The sequence below is a fragment of the Phyllostomus discolor genome, chromosome 2 (assembly GCF_004126475.2).
Source record: "Phyllostomus discolor isolate MPI-MPIP mPhyDis1 chromosome 2, mPhyDis1.pri.v3, whole genome shotgun sequence".
Taxonomy (NCBI): Eukaryota; Metazoa; Chordata; class Mammalia; order Chiroptera; family Phyllostomidae; genus Phyllostomus; species Phyllostomus discolor.
The window spans coordinates 215598717-215612941 of record NC_040904.2 but is presented as its reverse complement, the minus strand read 5'-3'; the positions used below and the strand labels follow the sequence as shown (position 1 = coordinate 215612941).

Sequence of the window (14225 nt, the reverse complement as noted above, 5' to 3'; positions counted from 1 at the left end):
TGCCCAGGCTGGTGTGACTCTGGACTGAGCACCGGCCTGCGAATCAAAGGGTCACTGGTTCGATTCCCACTCAGGGCACAGGCCTGGGTGTGGGCCAGGTCCCCAGTAGGGGGCACACGAGAGGCAACCACACACTGATGTTTCTCTCCCTCCCCCTCTGTCTAAAAATAAATAAGATCTTAAAAAAATAGGGGGGACACCAGTCATTGGACCAGGGCCTGCCCTACCCCGGTGTGACCCCATCCTAGCCTGATCACATCTGCAAAGACCCCTTTTCCAAATAGGGTCACACGCACGGGTCCGTGAATCTGGGGAGCACAGGACTGAACTCAAGCCAGAGAGAAATCACCAAGAGACACAGTCGCCAATCCAAAGGTCCATCCACCGTCACAGCCACACACAGACGGCAGCTGCCCGTGCCTCGGACCGGCCGCTAGGAAGCGGTTTCTTTAGACCGAGGCGGAACCGAACCTGGAGACCCAAAACCAGCGCTCAAGTCCCAGTGCCCCGCGGCGCCTGCCCCCAAGTCCTTGCTCTGGAGCGCTGGTCACTGCTGACACTCGGACCTCCCGGTCCCTGCCACTCCTGAACTCCCATGGCACCCTGCACCCTGACGACCCTGGTTTAAATGGAAGGTCCTCCTGTTCTTCAATCGAGTGCAGTCCTACAGCCGTAAAGAGGGCGACCCCGCCCCCAAAGCCACTGAGTCTGAGCCGACAGCCACTCCCCCCTGCGCATCCCACCTCACGCGGGACACTCGCCGCTCCTGCCCGGACAGTGACCAGCTTACAGTTCCGCGCTGGAGCGGCGGGGTTCCCTACCGGGCACTACAGGGCTCGCTACGAGGCTGTGCTCCTGAGTGACCCCGCCTGCAGTTACTGTGCTGTGATGCCGCCGTCCTTAACACTCGGCATCGCAGACTTAAGTTTCTAAGGAGAACAGACTGTGTCCAGAAATCGGGGAGTCCGCTCAGGGCCCCTCTGTTTCCACCAGCAGCTGGCTCCACCCCGAGAGGCTCCGCCGGGCTCCGTCTCCGCCTCCCCCAGGGCCGCGGCCGGCCGGGCGGGTTCGGTGACACGGCGATCGGACGAGGACTTTGGAGCTGCACCGCGTCCAGCGGCACCCGGATCGCCGCGGGCACTTGTTTCTTGTTTTGTTTTATTCTATTTTTATTTGCTTCCTGCTGCCGATCAAGATAGCGGTGGGTCTGGAGGCCAGAAGGGGGAACTCGGAAATCCAGGGGAGCCTCCCACGGCCGGCCTTCCTTCCTCCGGGCAAAGCGGCGGCAGCGGACACGGGGCCCAGGCCAGTCAAGTGGGTCAGAGCGACCACGCCCCGGGCAGAAGCCGATCCCGACTCCGCCAGACTCCGCGGCTCCACCGAGTCGGTGCCTTCCAGCACCGCTCCCCGCCCCCAACCCCGGGCGCCCCGGGGAGCGCGCAAGAGCCCGCGGGGGCTCGGGACCGACTCGCCGGCCGCTGAGCCCCCGCCTTCCAGCCTCGCTCCGACCCAGGGGCCGCTGTCACGCCCCAGACCCCACGCTCCGACCCCAGTCCCCTCCCACCCCCGAGCAGCGTCCTCGGAGCCCAAGCCAGCCCGCCCCAGGGCCCCCGACTGGACCCGCAGCCCAGCCCGCCGTCGCCCCGCCTGACCCCTGACCCCTGACCCCGACCTGGAGCGCCCCGTCCCACCTACCTGCCCGGGACCTTGCTGTTGCTGCGCTTCCAGAACTGCTTCCTGGCCCCGTCGCTGGCCATGGCTCCTCCGCATCCCTCAGACCGACGGCCCTGACACCCCGAGTGCTGCCGGACCGCCCCCGCGGCTCTGTCCCGTGCCCCAGGGGACCCCCTCAGCCGTCCCGGGACGCTCCAGCGTAGAGCCTAGAGGCTCTTCCGCCTCCCTCCGGAAGTTGTGCCTCCGCGCACCCGGAAGTCCCGCCTCCGTCCCAGCCGTGCGAGACGCCGGAGCGGACGCCCAACGCTATGAACGGGCGCCGCCTGGCGGCACGGCGGAGGAAGTGCAGCGGGGGCGCCTGAGACGTGAGGACTCCCCCCCCCCGCCTGTGCAGGGCCGTGCACGGACGTGCGGTGCGTGCCAACAGAGGATGTGAAAGTCTTGGCACCAAAAAAAGAACATGCAAGTATCGTTTTTTATACCGATGCCATGTTGAAACACTGTGTTTGGCACATTCGGCTCAGTAAAGCATATTGCTAAAATTATTTGCGCGTCTTTTTACCTTTTCTTTTTAACGGGGCCGCCAAAAATGGCTCAGTGTACAGGTTGCAGTAAACTTCTTCAGCCCTGTTGTAGAGACTGAGGCCGCAGGGACCAGCCTGGCCGACGGGATCCGCAGCAGAACCTTCCGGAGCTCCGAGGCACTTCTCCGATATGTCTCTTTTCAAAGGAGGACTCGATTACGCTCTCTAGTTCAAGTCTCCCGTGCCTCCCCCCACCCCACGCCGTGCTGGTGCGTGACACCGACAGAGGGCCTGCCTCGTGCCCTGCCCTGCCCTGCCCTGCCCTGGACACTCTGCACAGTGGGCCGCCCGCCAGCTGCCCCCCGGTGGACGCTGCCCTGGACCATGTTCATGACCCCGAGCCTTCACCCTGGCTGCAACGGCGAGCCTTGCCCAGCTCCTTGTGCCCCCCCGGGTAACGGCGGCAAAGAAACTCCACTTCTTTAGAGTGACCTTTTCTCCTTGCTGTCCTGTGGAGCCAAGCTGGCCTCGTCCCGCACCGGGCTCCCCTGCCGCCTCCCACCCGCCCCCCAGCACGCCCACTGCCTTCCTCGGGAGCCCATTGCTCGGACAGCGGGGTTCTGGTGAGCCGCAAACAGCCCCAGGAACAAAGCCTTGGGGCTGGTGGCCGCGGAAACAGCTCCGGTCAGACTCAGTGTAACATCTGAGCCTCAGCTGTGTCTCAGACCGAGACCCGTGAAAGGGGACAGCCCTGCCGCCACGCCCTCGGGAAACCGGACAGATGGCACCGACCTCCGGACCTGACACAGGGATCAGCTGCTTTGCCCCACGGCCCCAGCCAATCAGGGGAGCCCGTGCCCCGCCCCCACTGGTCGCCGTGACTAACGGTTTTTCCGTGTCCATCTGGCCCCCAGGAGCCTTCGGGGCAGCTGGGGTTCAGGGCCCCAGCCCACCTGTGTCTCCGGCTGGCACCACCCTCTTAAATACACCCTTACCTTCTCAGCGGCAAGTTGGGCTTTGATGCGAGTGGGCAAACCAGCCCTTTGGTCCAGGAACAAGCACCCGCCACATTTCCCTGCCTGCCCTCCGACTGCATCTGCCTGCACACAGATCTGGAGAGAATCTGCCCAGGGGACCATGTCGTCGTCCGCCTCCACGCCCGGCACGGCACGGTGGGCTCCCTGAGTGGGACATGGGTGACCACCACAGGGGCACTCCGGGGTCCCCTTTTGTCACAGCCACAGACCCTACCCTCTCCAGGGACCTCCTCCCAGGAGTGATCTCAGGGGGTCTTTGGTGACTTCCTGCCACCCCCTCAGTAGATCCTCAGGGATCCTCTGAGGCTTAGCCTCATGAACTTTCCCGGAATCCTGTCCTTACATGACCTCAGGAATCTCCAGAGGCCTCTGACCCAGCCTCGGTGGGTCCTGGGGGACCCCTTCCTAACAGCCTCGGGGAGTCTCCTGGGATCTGATCCCAGCCCCAAGGCCCTCCCAGAAACCCTCCGAGATGGATTCAGCTGCTAACAGCCTCGGGCTCCCCTATGGGCAACAGCGGGGACTGCAGGGGGGGGCAGGGGGAGGGGGCAGGGTTCCCCCCAGCTCTGTTCCGGTGACGGTGAGAACCGATGCATGAGGTCGAGCGGGACCGAGACGGCGGAAGTAGGAAGAGTTCACGAAGGACAACCGACCGTGGCTGTGACGGGCTGGAGGGGACGGTACCGTCTCAGGCCCGGGTTGCTCCCTGTGACTCACTGTGTCTGTGGACTCGGGGGAAGGAGTGAGGCTGAGCTGCCGTCGCCCCAGCCCGGGATTCCTCCAGCCACACAGCTGACCCTGACCCCGGACCAAGAGTCAGTCTGTGTGTTTCTGGCCAGTGCCGCGGGCTGGGAGCCCCGGGTGAAAACGTGACCAGGCGGGTAGGATTCAAACCAGAAATGTCTGTCTCCTAGCAACGTACGTGCCATTCTGCCTTAATGTCCCCTCCGCCCTGGGTTTCTTGGGTGAGGATGGGAGCAGCTCTGGGAGGCGAACCCCGGATCCCAGACTCAGGCCGCAGACTGCGCCCTGCTGCGGGGCTCCCAGAGCTGTAGCTTGGGGTGAAGGCTTGCTTCCCCTCATTCGGGTCCCAGGACAACGGTGTTTTGTGGCTTCTCTGCATCTAGATGGGCCCGTTTCAGGCTTACGGGGTCTCAGCGTCGGCAGCAGGACCTCCGGGAGCGAGCCACCACGCCTCGGGTTCCGAAGCTCCTCCCTGAGTCTCCAGGGCCTGCAGGCACTCGGCCGGGGCCCCTAGTAAAGAGGCGACATGAGATGGCAATCGTCTCCGAATTTTGCTGTGGCAGATGACCCCAAACTAAGTGGCCGGAACAACCCGAATCACTTTCTTACGGTTCCGGAGGTCCGAGTCCAAAGTCGGCTCCCCGGTGGTGGCCCGGCTCTGTCCCTCCAGCAGCTCCCAGGAGACCCTGCTTCCAGGGCTCGCCAGCCCCCTTGGGCCGCCCACCCTCCATCTGCAAAATACCAGACTCCAGCCGCTGCCTCATCCATCGCAAGGGCCCCCTCACTCTGACTCCTCCCTGGACCACCCAACCAGGGCCCGCCCCCCCGGGGTAGGAGCACGCCCCACGCCAGGGCCCCTCACCTACAAGCTTCCTGCTGCCAGACCCGGCAACATCCGCAGGGGCGGGGCATGGAGCTCTCTCGGGCCGCGATTCCGCCCACCACGGTAATTCCTGACATAGAGCGAAGGCTCTCCGTTTCCCCCCACGAGGGACAGGGGTCCCCCCCTCCACAACCCCATCCCTCCCGCTATTCCACATCCCCTTCCGGCACTAAATTCTGCACAAGCTGGGCTGTTGGTAGTTTCAGGAAAGGCAAATCCAGCTCAGGTCGGCGTACACTCGTTAAACAGAAACCTTCACGGTCGAAGGCTTTTCTGAAAGAAAGGGCTTAGCGAGCCACACGCCAGCCAGAAGAGGGACGGGCCCTGGGCTGCACCGCCTGAGCCTCCGGCAGCGTGGCTTCAGGCTGTCTTTCCTCCTAGTCACAACAGGGCTGCCAGCTGCCGCCAGGGCTACAGGCTCCCCTGCTCACAGCCAGGGCGGTGAGCGTTTTGCTCCCCAAAGTTCCGCACCACAGGAGCCGCAGGATACAGGCCTGGGAGGGTTGGGGGCCGGGTTTCCTGCTGTGTGTATGAGGGGCGGGGCAGCAGGAGACAAGACAGAAGATGAGGAGGATGGCTTTGGAGACCCTAGACCCGGTGCTCAGCCCAGCAGCCCCCTGCACTGCCCGGAGGCCTACCACTCCTGGGGACAGGCACCTCCTGGCCAGGAGGTCATGGGGCCGGTCCCAGACGTCCTCAGAGGGGGTCAGCCAGGGGCACGTCAGACGACGCTACGAAACAGTGGCCGAGGGTCATTTATAAACAAACGTGGCCCTGGCTGGCATGGCTCAGTGGACTGAGCGCCGGCCTGAAAACCAAAGGGTCGCAGGTTTGATTCCCAGTCGGGGCACAGGCCTGGGTTGTGGGCCAGGTCCCCGGTAGGGGGTGCATGAGAGGCAACTACACATGGATACTTCTCTCCCTCTCTTCCCCACTGCCTTCCCCTCTCTCTACAAATAAATAAATAAGACCTCTGAGAAAAGCAAACGAGCGTGGGCTTGGTGGGGTGTGCGTGTGTGTGTCTGTGTGTGTGGAGTTTCCTTGCTGGTGGGCGAGCGCAGCAACGTCGGAGGACCCTGGGAAACCGCTGTTCATTGCTGCTCGGTGCCTTGCTGCCCAGAGTCAGCAGCAGTGCCTGTCACAGCGTGTGTCCCGCTCCTGTCCCTCAGCCCACACCCGCCTTCGGGACGCAGGACTCCGGGACAGAGGCGGCTCTGTCTGCTTGGAGGTGATTTCCCTCCCTGCAGTGCCCACTAGCCGCCTCTAGATGGCGCCCGGCGAAGCGGAGATGGGGGCCGCCGGAGGCCCGGGATCAGCGGACCAGACCTAAGGAAGAGATTAGGCTGCTGCAGGGTCCACAGGAGTGCACTCCTGGATGCAGGAGGGTACCCTGCATCCGAGCCTGAAGTGGGGTGCCCCGGCAGAGGCCCTCAACGCCTGCACCCAAAGGATCCAGGGCTACCAGGTCCAGGGGCCCGCTCTGCACCCCTGGCGTGGGGCAGCCAGGGGCCAGACCTGGACACCGCCTTGACCGCTGAGCAGTGTGTGAGGGTGGCGGCCAGCAGGGGAGGACGCCCAGGCCAGCCACGGTGGGCAGAGAGGGGTCCCCGGTGCGGACGCCAGCCCCTCCGGCCGGCAGGGCCGGCAGCACCGCCCCCGCAGGGCTCCAGGCCGGAGTCCGCATGTCCCTGCGGCTCCCCGGCCACGGGGTTGCCAGCGGACAGCAACCTCCCACCCAGCTCACCGGCCCACGCGGGGCTCCTCGGTCAGGAGTGGCAGGCGGGGCTCGTGCGTCCAGTGGGCTGGACGGAAGTGATCGGGAGGGAATGGGGGCGTGGAGGGCCTGGGCCACCCTGTTCCGGCCCCCCCACCCCGAGGGCCGGACCCTGTCCACGCCTCCTGGACCTGCCCCCAGCTCCGCTGCCAGATGACGGCCGAGGGGGTACCAGCGGAGGGGGGACTCTCGCTCCTGGCTGGGCCGGGCACGTTGTCCACCCCAGGGTGCAGGCCGGCAGTGGCCCCACTGGGAAGGCCTGGAGCAGGCGGTGGCTCCGGAGGACACGGGAGGGGGTAACAGCCTGAGCAACTCCCAACCCCGCCGTGGGCCTCGCCTTGCCCATCTGTGAAACGGGGACTGACCCCACCCTGGGCCCCTGACCCGGATCTTCAGATCAAGGGAAGAAGGTGGGCAACGGGGAGAGGGGAAGGGGCAGAGGGGCAGGAGGGGCGGGAAGGGGAGATTGAGAGCCCTCTCTCTTTCCAAACCCAGGCAGCTGTTGATGGACACCCTCAGCCTGGGGCTCCTTCCTGGAGCTGTCAGGACTGGGCTTGGCCCTGCGTCCCTGTCCCTGCCTGCGTGCCTGCGTCCCTGCCTCAGAGGACCTTGGGCTCCGGCCAAGTCCCGGGGCATTGCGCACCTGCCGCCCTGCCCTCCTGCCCCCCTGCCCTGCCCGTTTCCTCCTTTCCTCGGTCGCTCCTGTCAGCCGCTGACCCCAGACGCTCCCTCCCACGGCTGCCTGCCTGTGCCCCGCCCAGCCAGCGGCAGCCAGCTCTGCACGCAGCCTGGGTCGCGCCTCTGGATCCCAGAGGCGGTGAGTCACCACGCCGCAGGATGCTGGCGGGCGGCGTGTCCAGGGCCGAAGGGCTCGGAGAAATCAGAAAGGAACCGGGCACTGTTCCCCCTCCCCGTAGGGGACAAGGTCTAAGCCTGCGGGGGCCAGAGCCCAAGACCTAGCACCCCCCACAACCCCCCACCCTGTGCTGGGTGCCCAGGACCCACAGCCTGCGGTTCCCAGAGCTCTCCCCCCTCCGGCCCTGCCGTCCCCCGCGTCATGGGCGTCACATCAGCCTCTGTGAGCCTGGGACACCGGGCGCAGCCCGACAGCTGGCTGTGGTTGGGTGGCCCCAACTCTGTGTGGCCCGGGCCCCGCCCAGCCCCCTCCCCACCCCGTGTGCCCACGAGTCTCTGCTAGAGCTCCATGAGAAAACTCAGGGGCGAGGCCTCGAGGGGACACCCGAGTGGCACTGACCGCGGGGCCCGGTGCCTCGGTTAGTCCGGGGGCCGGGGCGACGCTGCACTCGACTCCAGTAACTTCTGGGTGCCCCGCACCCCGAGACTGGCCCGGGCCTGCCTGGATGGGCTCTCAGCACACAGTGGGTCCTCTGCTTCCCCAGGAATCACTTTCCACAACGCTGAAGCTCCTCCCTGGGAACTCTGGGCCCGGCTGTCCACAGGCCCGGCACGCCCGGCTCAGGGCCACGTGCCCTGGGGGCGGCAGGACGGCCCGGCAGAGGAGCCTCCTGCGTGCCTGTGTCCGGCTCCCACTCCAGGTCCTGCTGGCTCCGGCCTGTCTCCTTCCTGAAAGAGGAAGCGGGCTCCCGAGAGGGTGGTTGTTTTGTCCGCAGAGTGTAAGCAGGACACAGCGCAAGCTGTGGGCACCCGGATACCCGGCCCGCCCTTCCTGCTGCCCACCGAGAAGTCCCCGCCTGCACAGAGAAAACGGGCGCGTGTCCGGGCCAGGAACACACCCGGGGCCTTCGCACGGCAGGGCCCAAGGTCACCTTAGGGTCCTCTCCCGGCACCCGACTTTGTGGGTGGGTATCCAGGGCCCAGACACCAGAGACACGGTTGAGGCTGGGCTGCACTGGGCCCCAGCCCCCGACACCCCCACTAGCGCATCCTGACGCCCCCCTTGTGACAAGCAGCAGCCCCCCAAAGGGACGAAGGGCAGAGGGCAGAGGGAGCAGCACAGCTGGAGGGCAGGCCCTTGGAAGGAGGGTGGGTGGCCTCTCCCACGCTCTCGTCTAACCCCTGGCTCCTGGGTGTCGTGGTGGCCACAGGGGCCGAAGTCGGAGGGGCAGTCCCAAGAAAGACCGCCCCACCTCCTGACCCCACGGCAGCGGTCCGGCAGAAGCCCAGCCCTGACCACTGAGACCCCGCTGCCCCCTGAATGCGGGGGCCTTCGAGTAGAAAGCCCATGGGAGGCCCAGGTCCGGGGGGAACCCGGGGAGCCCTCTGGCCTCCTGCACCCCCGGCTCGCTTTCACAGGAAGGGGGCTCAGAGCTCAGCAAGGGGCCAGGAGTGCCCGGCGGTCCCCCGGACAGCCAGCAGGGCAGCTGAGACCAGAAGGCCCCCAGCTGGGGTTCTCGCTCACCCCAGCCGTCCGAGTGTCCCGGAGGCCGGAGCCCCGCGTGGACGGAGAGGCAGAGGCCGGCTCACGGTGGCGGCGTGATGCCCACCGGCCTCCAGGGAGGGGCAGTAAGTGAGCAGACCCCACATTCGGGGTCTGGGCCCCGGACTCCAGGCGGGATAGGGCAAAGCGGAAGCCCACCATGTCTCACCGGGCAGTGCAAGGACCAGCGACACACAGGCCACCTGGGGGTGGGGGGTGGAGGCTGCAGGTTGTCACCCCCACTCACCGAGTCAGGGGGTCTCTGGGGTCAGCGCCTCCCCAGCCTTCGCTGTCCTTGGCCCATGGGAAAGCAGGAGGACGGCAGGCCGGGGCGTCCTCACGGCACCCCTGCCCCCGCCCCCCCGTGGAGGCGCACCACTGCGGAATTTTCCACAGCTCTCCCAGCCCGCTGGCAGGTCTGCCGGGTCCTGGCTCGCAGCTGCCTCTTCTATTTCTGCTCCAGGCCCAAAGGAGGTCACCCACCTGGTGTCACCCGAGGTGAGCCCAGCTGGAGAGCCTGGTGGCCGGGAGCCCGGCCACCCAGCTCCATGCCAGGGGAAGGCTGTGGAGCCCGGGCCAGGGCAGCCCGGGGCGACGGCCGCTTACATCGGAAAGATGTGCCAGAGCGTGGGACTTCGAGGGCCAAAACCGGGAAGTCCCGGGCAGGCCGAAGGAGCTGGTCACCGAGGGCGGAGGGGCGACCCGGGCACCGGCCACCCCGCCAGGGAGAGAGGCTCCAGACAGCACGGGAGCTGCTCCTCCAGCCTCAGAACACGCCAGCCCCGAGCTGTGTGCACAGCCAGGCCGGGACCGCCGCCCGGTGGGACGCAGGCCATCGCGGTGGCAATAGCCAGAAGCCGCTCCCCTGAGCCAGCACCTGCGGCATCCCCGCCCTAGGCTCGGGCCTGGCCCTGGCCCTGGCCCGCGTGCTGTGCGCGGGCTCTTCCGGAGGCCTGGGGACATGCCCGCGCTCTGCGTCTGGGGTGTCGTCCCCCCACGGCGTTGGGTGGTGGGTTTGGGACCCACACGCACAGAGGACAGAGAAGAGACCGAGACACTAGGTGACTTGTCCACAGCCGTGCTTCTCCGTGGGGGGACCCCCTCCCTGCCCAGGGCACTCGGGGCGATGTCTGGACCCTTGTTTAATGGCGACAGCAGGGGGCTGCCGCTCGCTCTGGCAGAAGAAGCCAGAGGCGCTGCTGAACGGCCCGCAGGCCCCAGGACAGTCCCCACCACAAAGGATGACCTGGCCCCAGACGCCCCCAGGGCCCAGGTTAGGACTCGGTCCCCCGGGCAGAGTCTGGGCTGAACCCTAGGCTTCGGCCTCCAGGCCCTGCCATCTACACCCCAGTGTCAGCGCCCAGGAACCAGAGGGGCCTGCGGCTCCACCGGGCGGAAGGCATCTCAGGTGGGGCTGGGGTGCAGAGGGCAGCCCTGTGCCCCCCTGCCCTGCCCTGCCAGGCCAGAGGTGACCCCTCACTAACCATCCGGCAGGGACTCTGCTGGCTGTACAGGGGCACCTGCTGTCTGGGGCTGCGACGGCAGGGACGGCCTGAGGTTGTCCCCAAGAGCAAGGACACCCCACACACAAATGTGGGCCCCCGGCTTCTGTTAAAGCCCCAACACCCTGACTACATGGCTCATCATTCTCGCTGCCCATCAGATCTTCCCTTAAAAGGGCACTTTCCAAGCCCTGGCTGGCGTAGCTCAGTGGATTGAGTGTGGGCTGCGAACCAAAGCGTCGCAGGTTCGATTCCCAGTCAGGGCACATGCCTGGGTTGCAGGCCATGGCCCCCAGCAACTGCACATTGATGTTTCTCTCTCTCTCCTTCCCTTCCTTCCCTCTCTAAAAACTAAATAAAATCTTAAAAAAAAAATGAAATGAAATTGTTACATCGACTTTCCCATGCTCTCACTTTCTCCTGGCGAGCGTGTCGTGAGCGCCTGTGCTCTGCCAGGCTCTGCGTGGGTTCCAGGGACACGGAGATGGAGAGTGGCCAGGCTCACAGACCGCCCGCCTGCACCTGTCCCCTCTCCTTGCACGGCCCCACGGCCACGTGTCACTCCAGCAGCTGCATGGCGGCTGCCTGCAGACTCAGCTGGCTCCCCACTCGGGACACCTGCATGACGTGAGGCCGGGCCCTTGTGAGTGCAACGCCTGGACCTGCAGTGGAATGAAGGGGTGGCGGGTGCTGAGGATGGGACTGGGGAGGCCACGCCAGAGGCGCCTGGGGTCTCAGGGAGGACTGGCCAGCCCCTTGCTGTTTCTCTGGCCCAAGGCGCCTACGCCTGCCCCCGGGGTCATCTCGCCCCCAAGGAGCGGCCTGTGCTGCTGGCACACCTTGGTCTCAGGCTCCTCCTTGGCCTCCGGATACCCCGGCGGAGTAGGTAGAGAGTCAATCAGCGGTGCCTCCGAGGTGCGATGACAGTGCAGAGGGAACCATCCGGAGGACCCGGCAGCTGCCACCTCCCCGCTGGGCCTTAGACCGCGGAGACAGAGACCTCCAGCCGCGGAGGGTGGGGCATCAGCGTCCCCCACTGTTGTCTTCAGAAGAGGCTCGGGGGCCAGTGCTTGCACCGCACCCCCTCGAATTCCGTGCGCCTGTTACCAGACCCAAGCCCGCATGCCCGAGGCTCTGAAAGGCCAACGCTCGGCACGTCAGGGTTCGGGATAAGGGAAGGTTTTTCGATCAGGAAGGCGCTGACGGAGAAGATGAGAGGCCTCGCAGTGCCTCAAATCCATCCTCAGAAAGTACAGAGTCCGGCTTCTCTTAGGGGAGGGGGGGAGTGGGAGGGGCCGGAGGCCATGGGCCCCCGGCATCCGGGCGCCCGCAGGGGTGGAGGGAGACTGTGCTCATCGGTCTGCTGACCCCGTTGACGTGAGTCCGTCAGGAGGTTCCTGCCGCTCTCCGGGGAGCAGTGCGTCCGTCCCCTGCCTCCCGCGCTTTGGGGCGAGGGGCTGTTCCTGTGACACTCCCCCCTCGAGCGGAATTGCTCCTCAGGTCAGCTCTGAGCCCAGGCCACGGAGCGGAGCCGGCGGGGAGGAGATGGGGTGGGAGAGGCCGAGTGGTTCACGCTGTTGTGTCATTCCGATGAACCCACCCACCGTTACTACGAGTGTGTGTGTGTGTGTGTGTGTGCGTGTGTGTGCGTGTTCTGCAGACGCCAGGGATCCCACCCGAAGCCCCGCCCCACGGCACTCACGGTCCAGCGCGCACAGTGCGCCGGAGACGCGCAAGCACAGCGACACCCACCGCAGCATCCCGCGGTGCGAAGGAGACACGCTTTCTAAAAAGGGCGGGAGGGGTGGCGCGTGCTGGGGGAGCAGGCGGGAAGGTCGCTGTCGCTGTCGTCGAGGCAGAGACCGCAGTGAAGGGGCCCGGGCCCGCGGGGTCCGGGGCGGGAAGAGTGTTCGCAGCAGAGGCCCTGGAGCGTCCAAAGGCCGGAGCCGAGAGCCTGCCCGGCCGCCCCTCAAGGGCGGAGGCCCGAGGGGAAGGCCGGGGCGGAGGCGCGGGGCTTGCACGAACCCCGTTTTCCTTTTTAGAAGGGTCCCTTTGGCTGCCCCTTTGGCTGCCGAGGGAAGCAGGAAGGCGGACTTGTTCCGGGACAGGGGTCGGAACACCTTTTCCTGCTGGCGTGTTTAATTATCCTCTGACAGGTCCAGACGCCAATGAATCCCAGCCCCCAGCCCCCGCGGCTTCCCGGCGGGAGGCGGGGCGGTCAGGTGCCAGAGGCGAGGAGCCCCGGACCCGGGCTGTCTGAGAAAGTCCCCGTCACCTTCCCCAGGACTGGCAGGCCGGCGTGGGAAAGGGCCGCGCGCTGCCCCTGACCGGCTCGGGGCAGCCCTGCGCACGCAGGGACAGGAAGGGGCCTCACGGGACAGTGTGACCCGAAAAATTCCCAAATGAAAGCAGGTCACCCCCGGTCACCACATCCTGGGCCGGCGTCTCTCCTGACGGAGGTCACCCTCCGCCGCAGCTGAGCCCGTCTGCGGTCTCTCTGCGTCTGAGACGACGCGGCCTTGGGGTGTCAGGGCGCATTCCTTCTTCCCAGACCCTCGGGGCACCGTCCCCCCCAGAGCAGGGGCCGCACACCCCCGGCGTCACTGTGATCGCGTTGACTGTTCACGGCTACCGACCCTCATCCACAAACACGGAGGAATTTACCCAATGCCCGAGACCCCCCCTTGGCCTTCTCCCACCCCCCTAATCCGGCACCAGTGGGGGCTGCGTGACCGCCGTGTGTGAACGAAGGTGCAAAGCTGCCATTCTCCCGAGCCAGTCCTCCGTCCCTGGAGACTCTGCTTCCTGGCAGCCGCCGCCAGTTTGGCTCGAATACACTCATAAAAATTCCCAGAGGCTTGGACGCTTCTCACGTTGACACTGGCGAGCACACGGGGACGCCTTCCCCTGCATGCCCCGCCCCCACGTCAACAAAGCTCTGGGACGGCAGGGCGTCTGGGCGGGGCCGGGGCTAGAAGGCTCTTGCTTTGCCTTTTGTTTGATCGTGGGAGGATTTGTTGGCTGTCTCCAGGGGGGAAAAAGGGGGACCCGATGGGGTGCTCCCCTGCTGATGGGGGCGTCGGCCGGTTCGGGCTCAGATGAAGCGGGGCCCAGCTCAACCCCACCCTGGTGGCAGATGGGGCCTCTGGGCCTCAAGCCTTCCTTCTGTAAAATGGGGGCATTCGGCTTTGTCCCCACGGGAGGCTGTGAGCTGGGTCCCGACCGACACAGAGCAGGGCGTCGGTGGAAGGGGGGTCCCTGTTTTCCGGCTGCATCTGCAAATTCTGGAACGCCTTCTCCCGGGTGGGGGGCAGTCATTGCTGCCTTGGGCACCCGCCCCGGCCTGCAGCGCTCCCCGGTTCTTCCCCACAGAAGCGTGCCGCCCCTCCCCAGGAGGCCTTCCCGCGCCCGGTGGGGCCGGCCCCTCTGCTAGGCGCTCCCAGAGCCGGGGCCCCAGGCCTGCCTGACGGTCTCGCCCGCCGTGAGCTCCACGCAGGCGCCCCCGGCCACTCCGCTCTTGGGCTGGGTCCTTCCCCGCTGGGACCTGGCACCCAGGAGGGCTCGGGGCACACGGGTCGTGGGACCGGCTGCATTACCGTCTTCGCAGGCCGCTGCCCCTCTCTGGCCTCAGTCTCCCCACCTGTGAAGGGGGTGAAGCCAGCGGCTCTGGGTCACCCGATTCCCCGGCC

General features: G+C 66.3%; 1 protein-coding gene across 1 annotated transcript in view; it reads right to left on the bottom strand.

Moving 5' to 3' along the window:
• Positions 1-1951, bottom strand: part of TBC1D22A (TBC1 domain family member 22A) — a 70266-nt gene extending 68315 nt beyond the window's left edge. The window contains exon 1 of the mRNA XM_028532637.2: positions 1696-1951. Coding sequence (XP_028388438.1) covers positions 1696-1757 — 62 coding nt within the window. The 5' untranslated portion in view covers positions 1758-1951. The remainder of the gene's footprint in view (positions 1-1695) is intronic.
• Positions 1952-14225: the final 12274 nt, after the last annotated feature.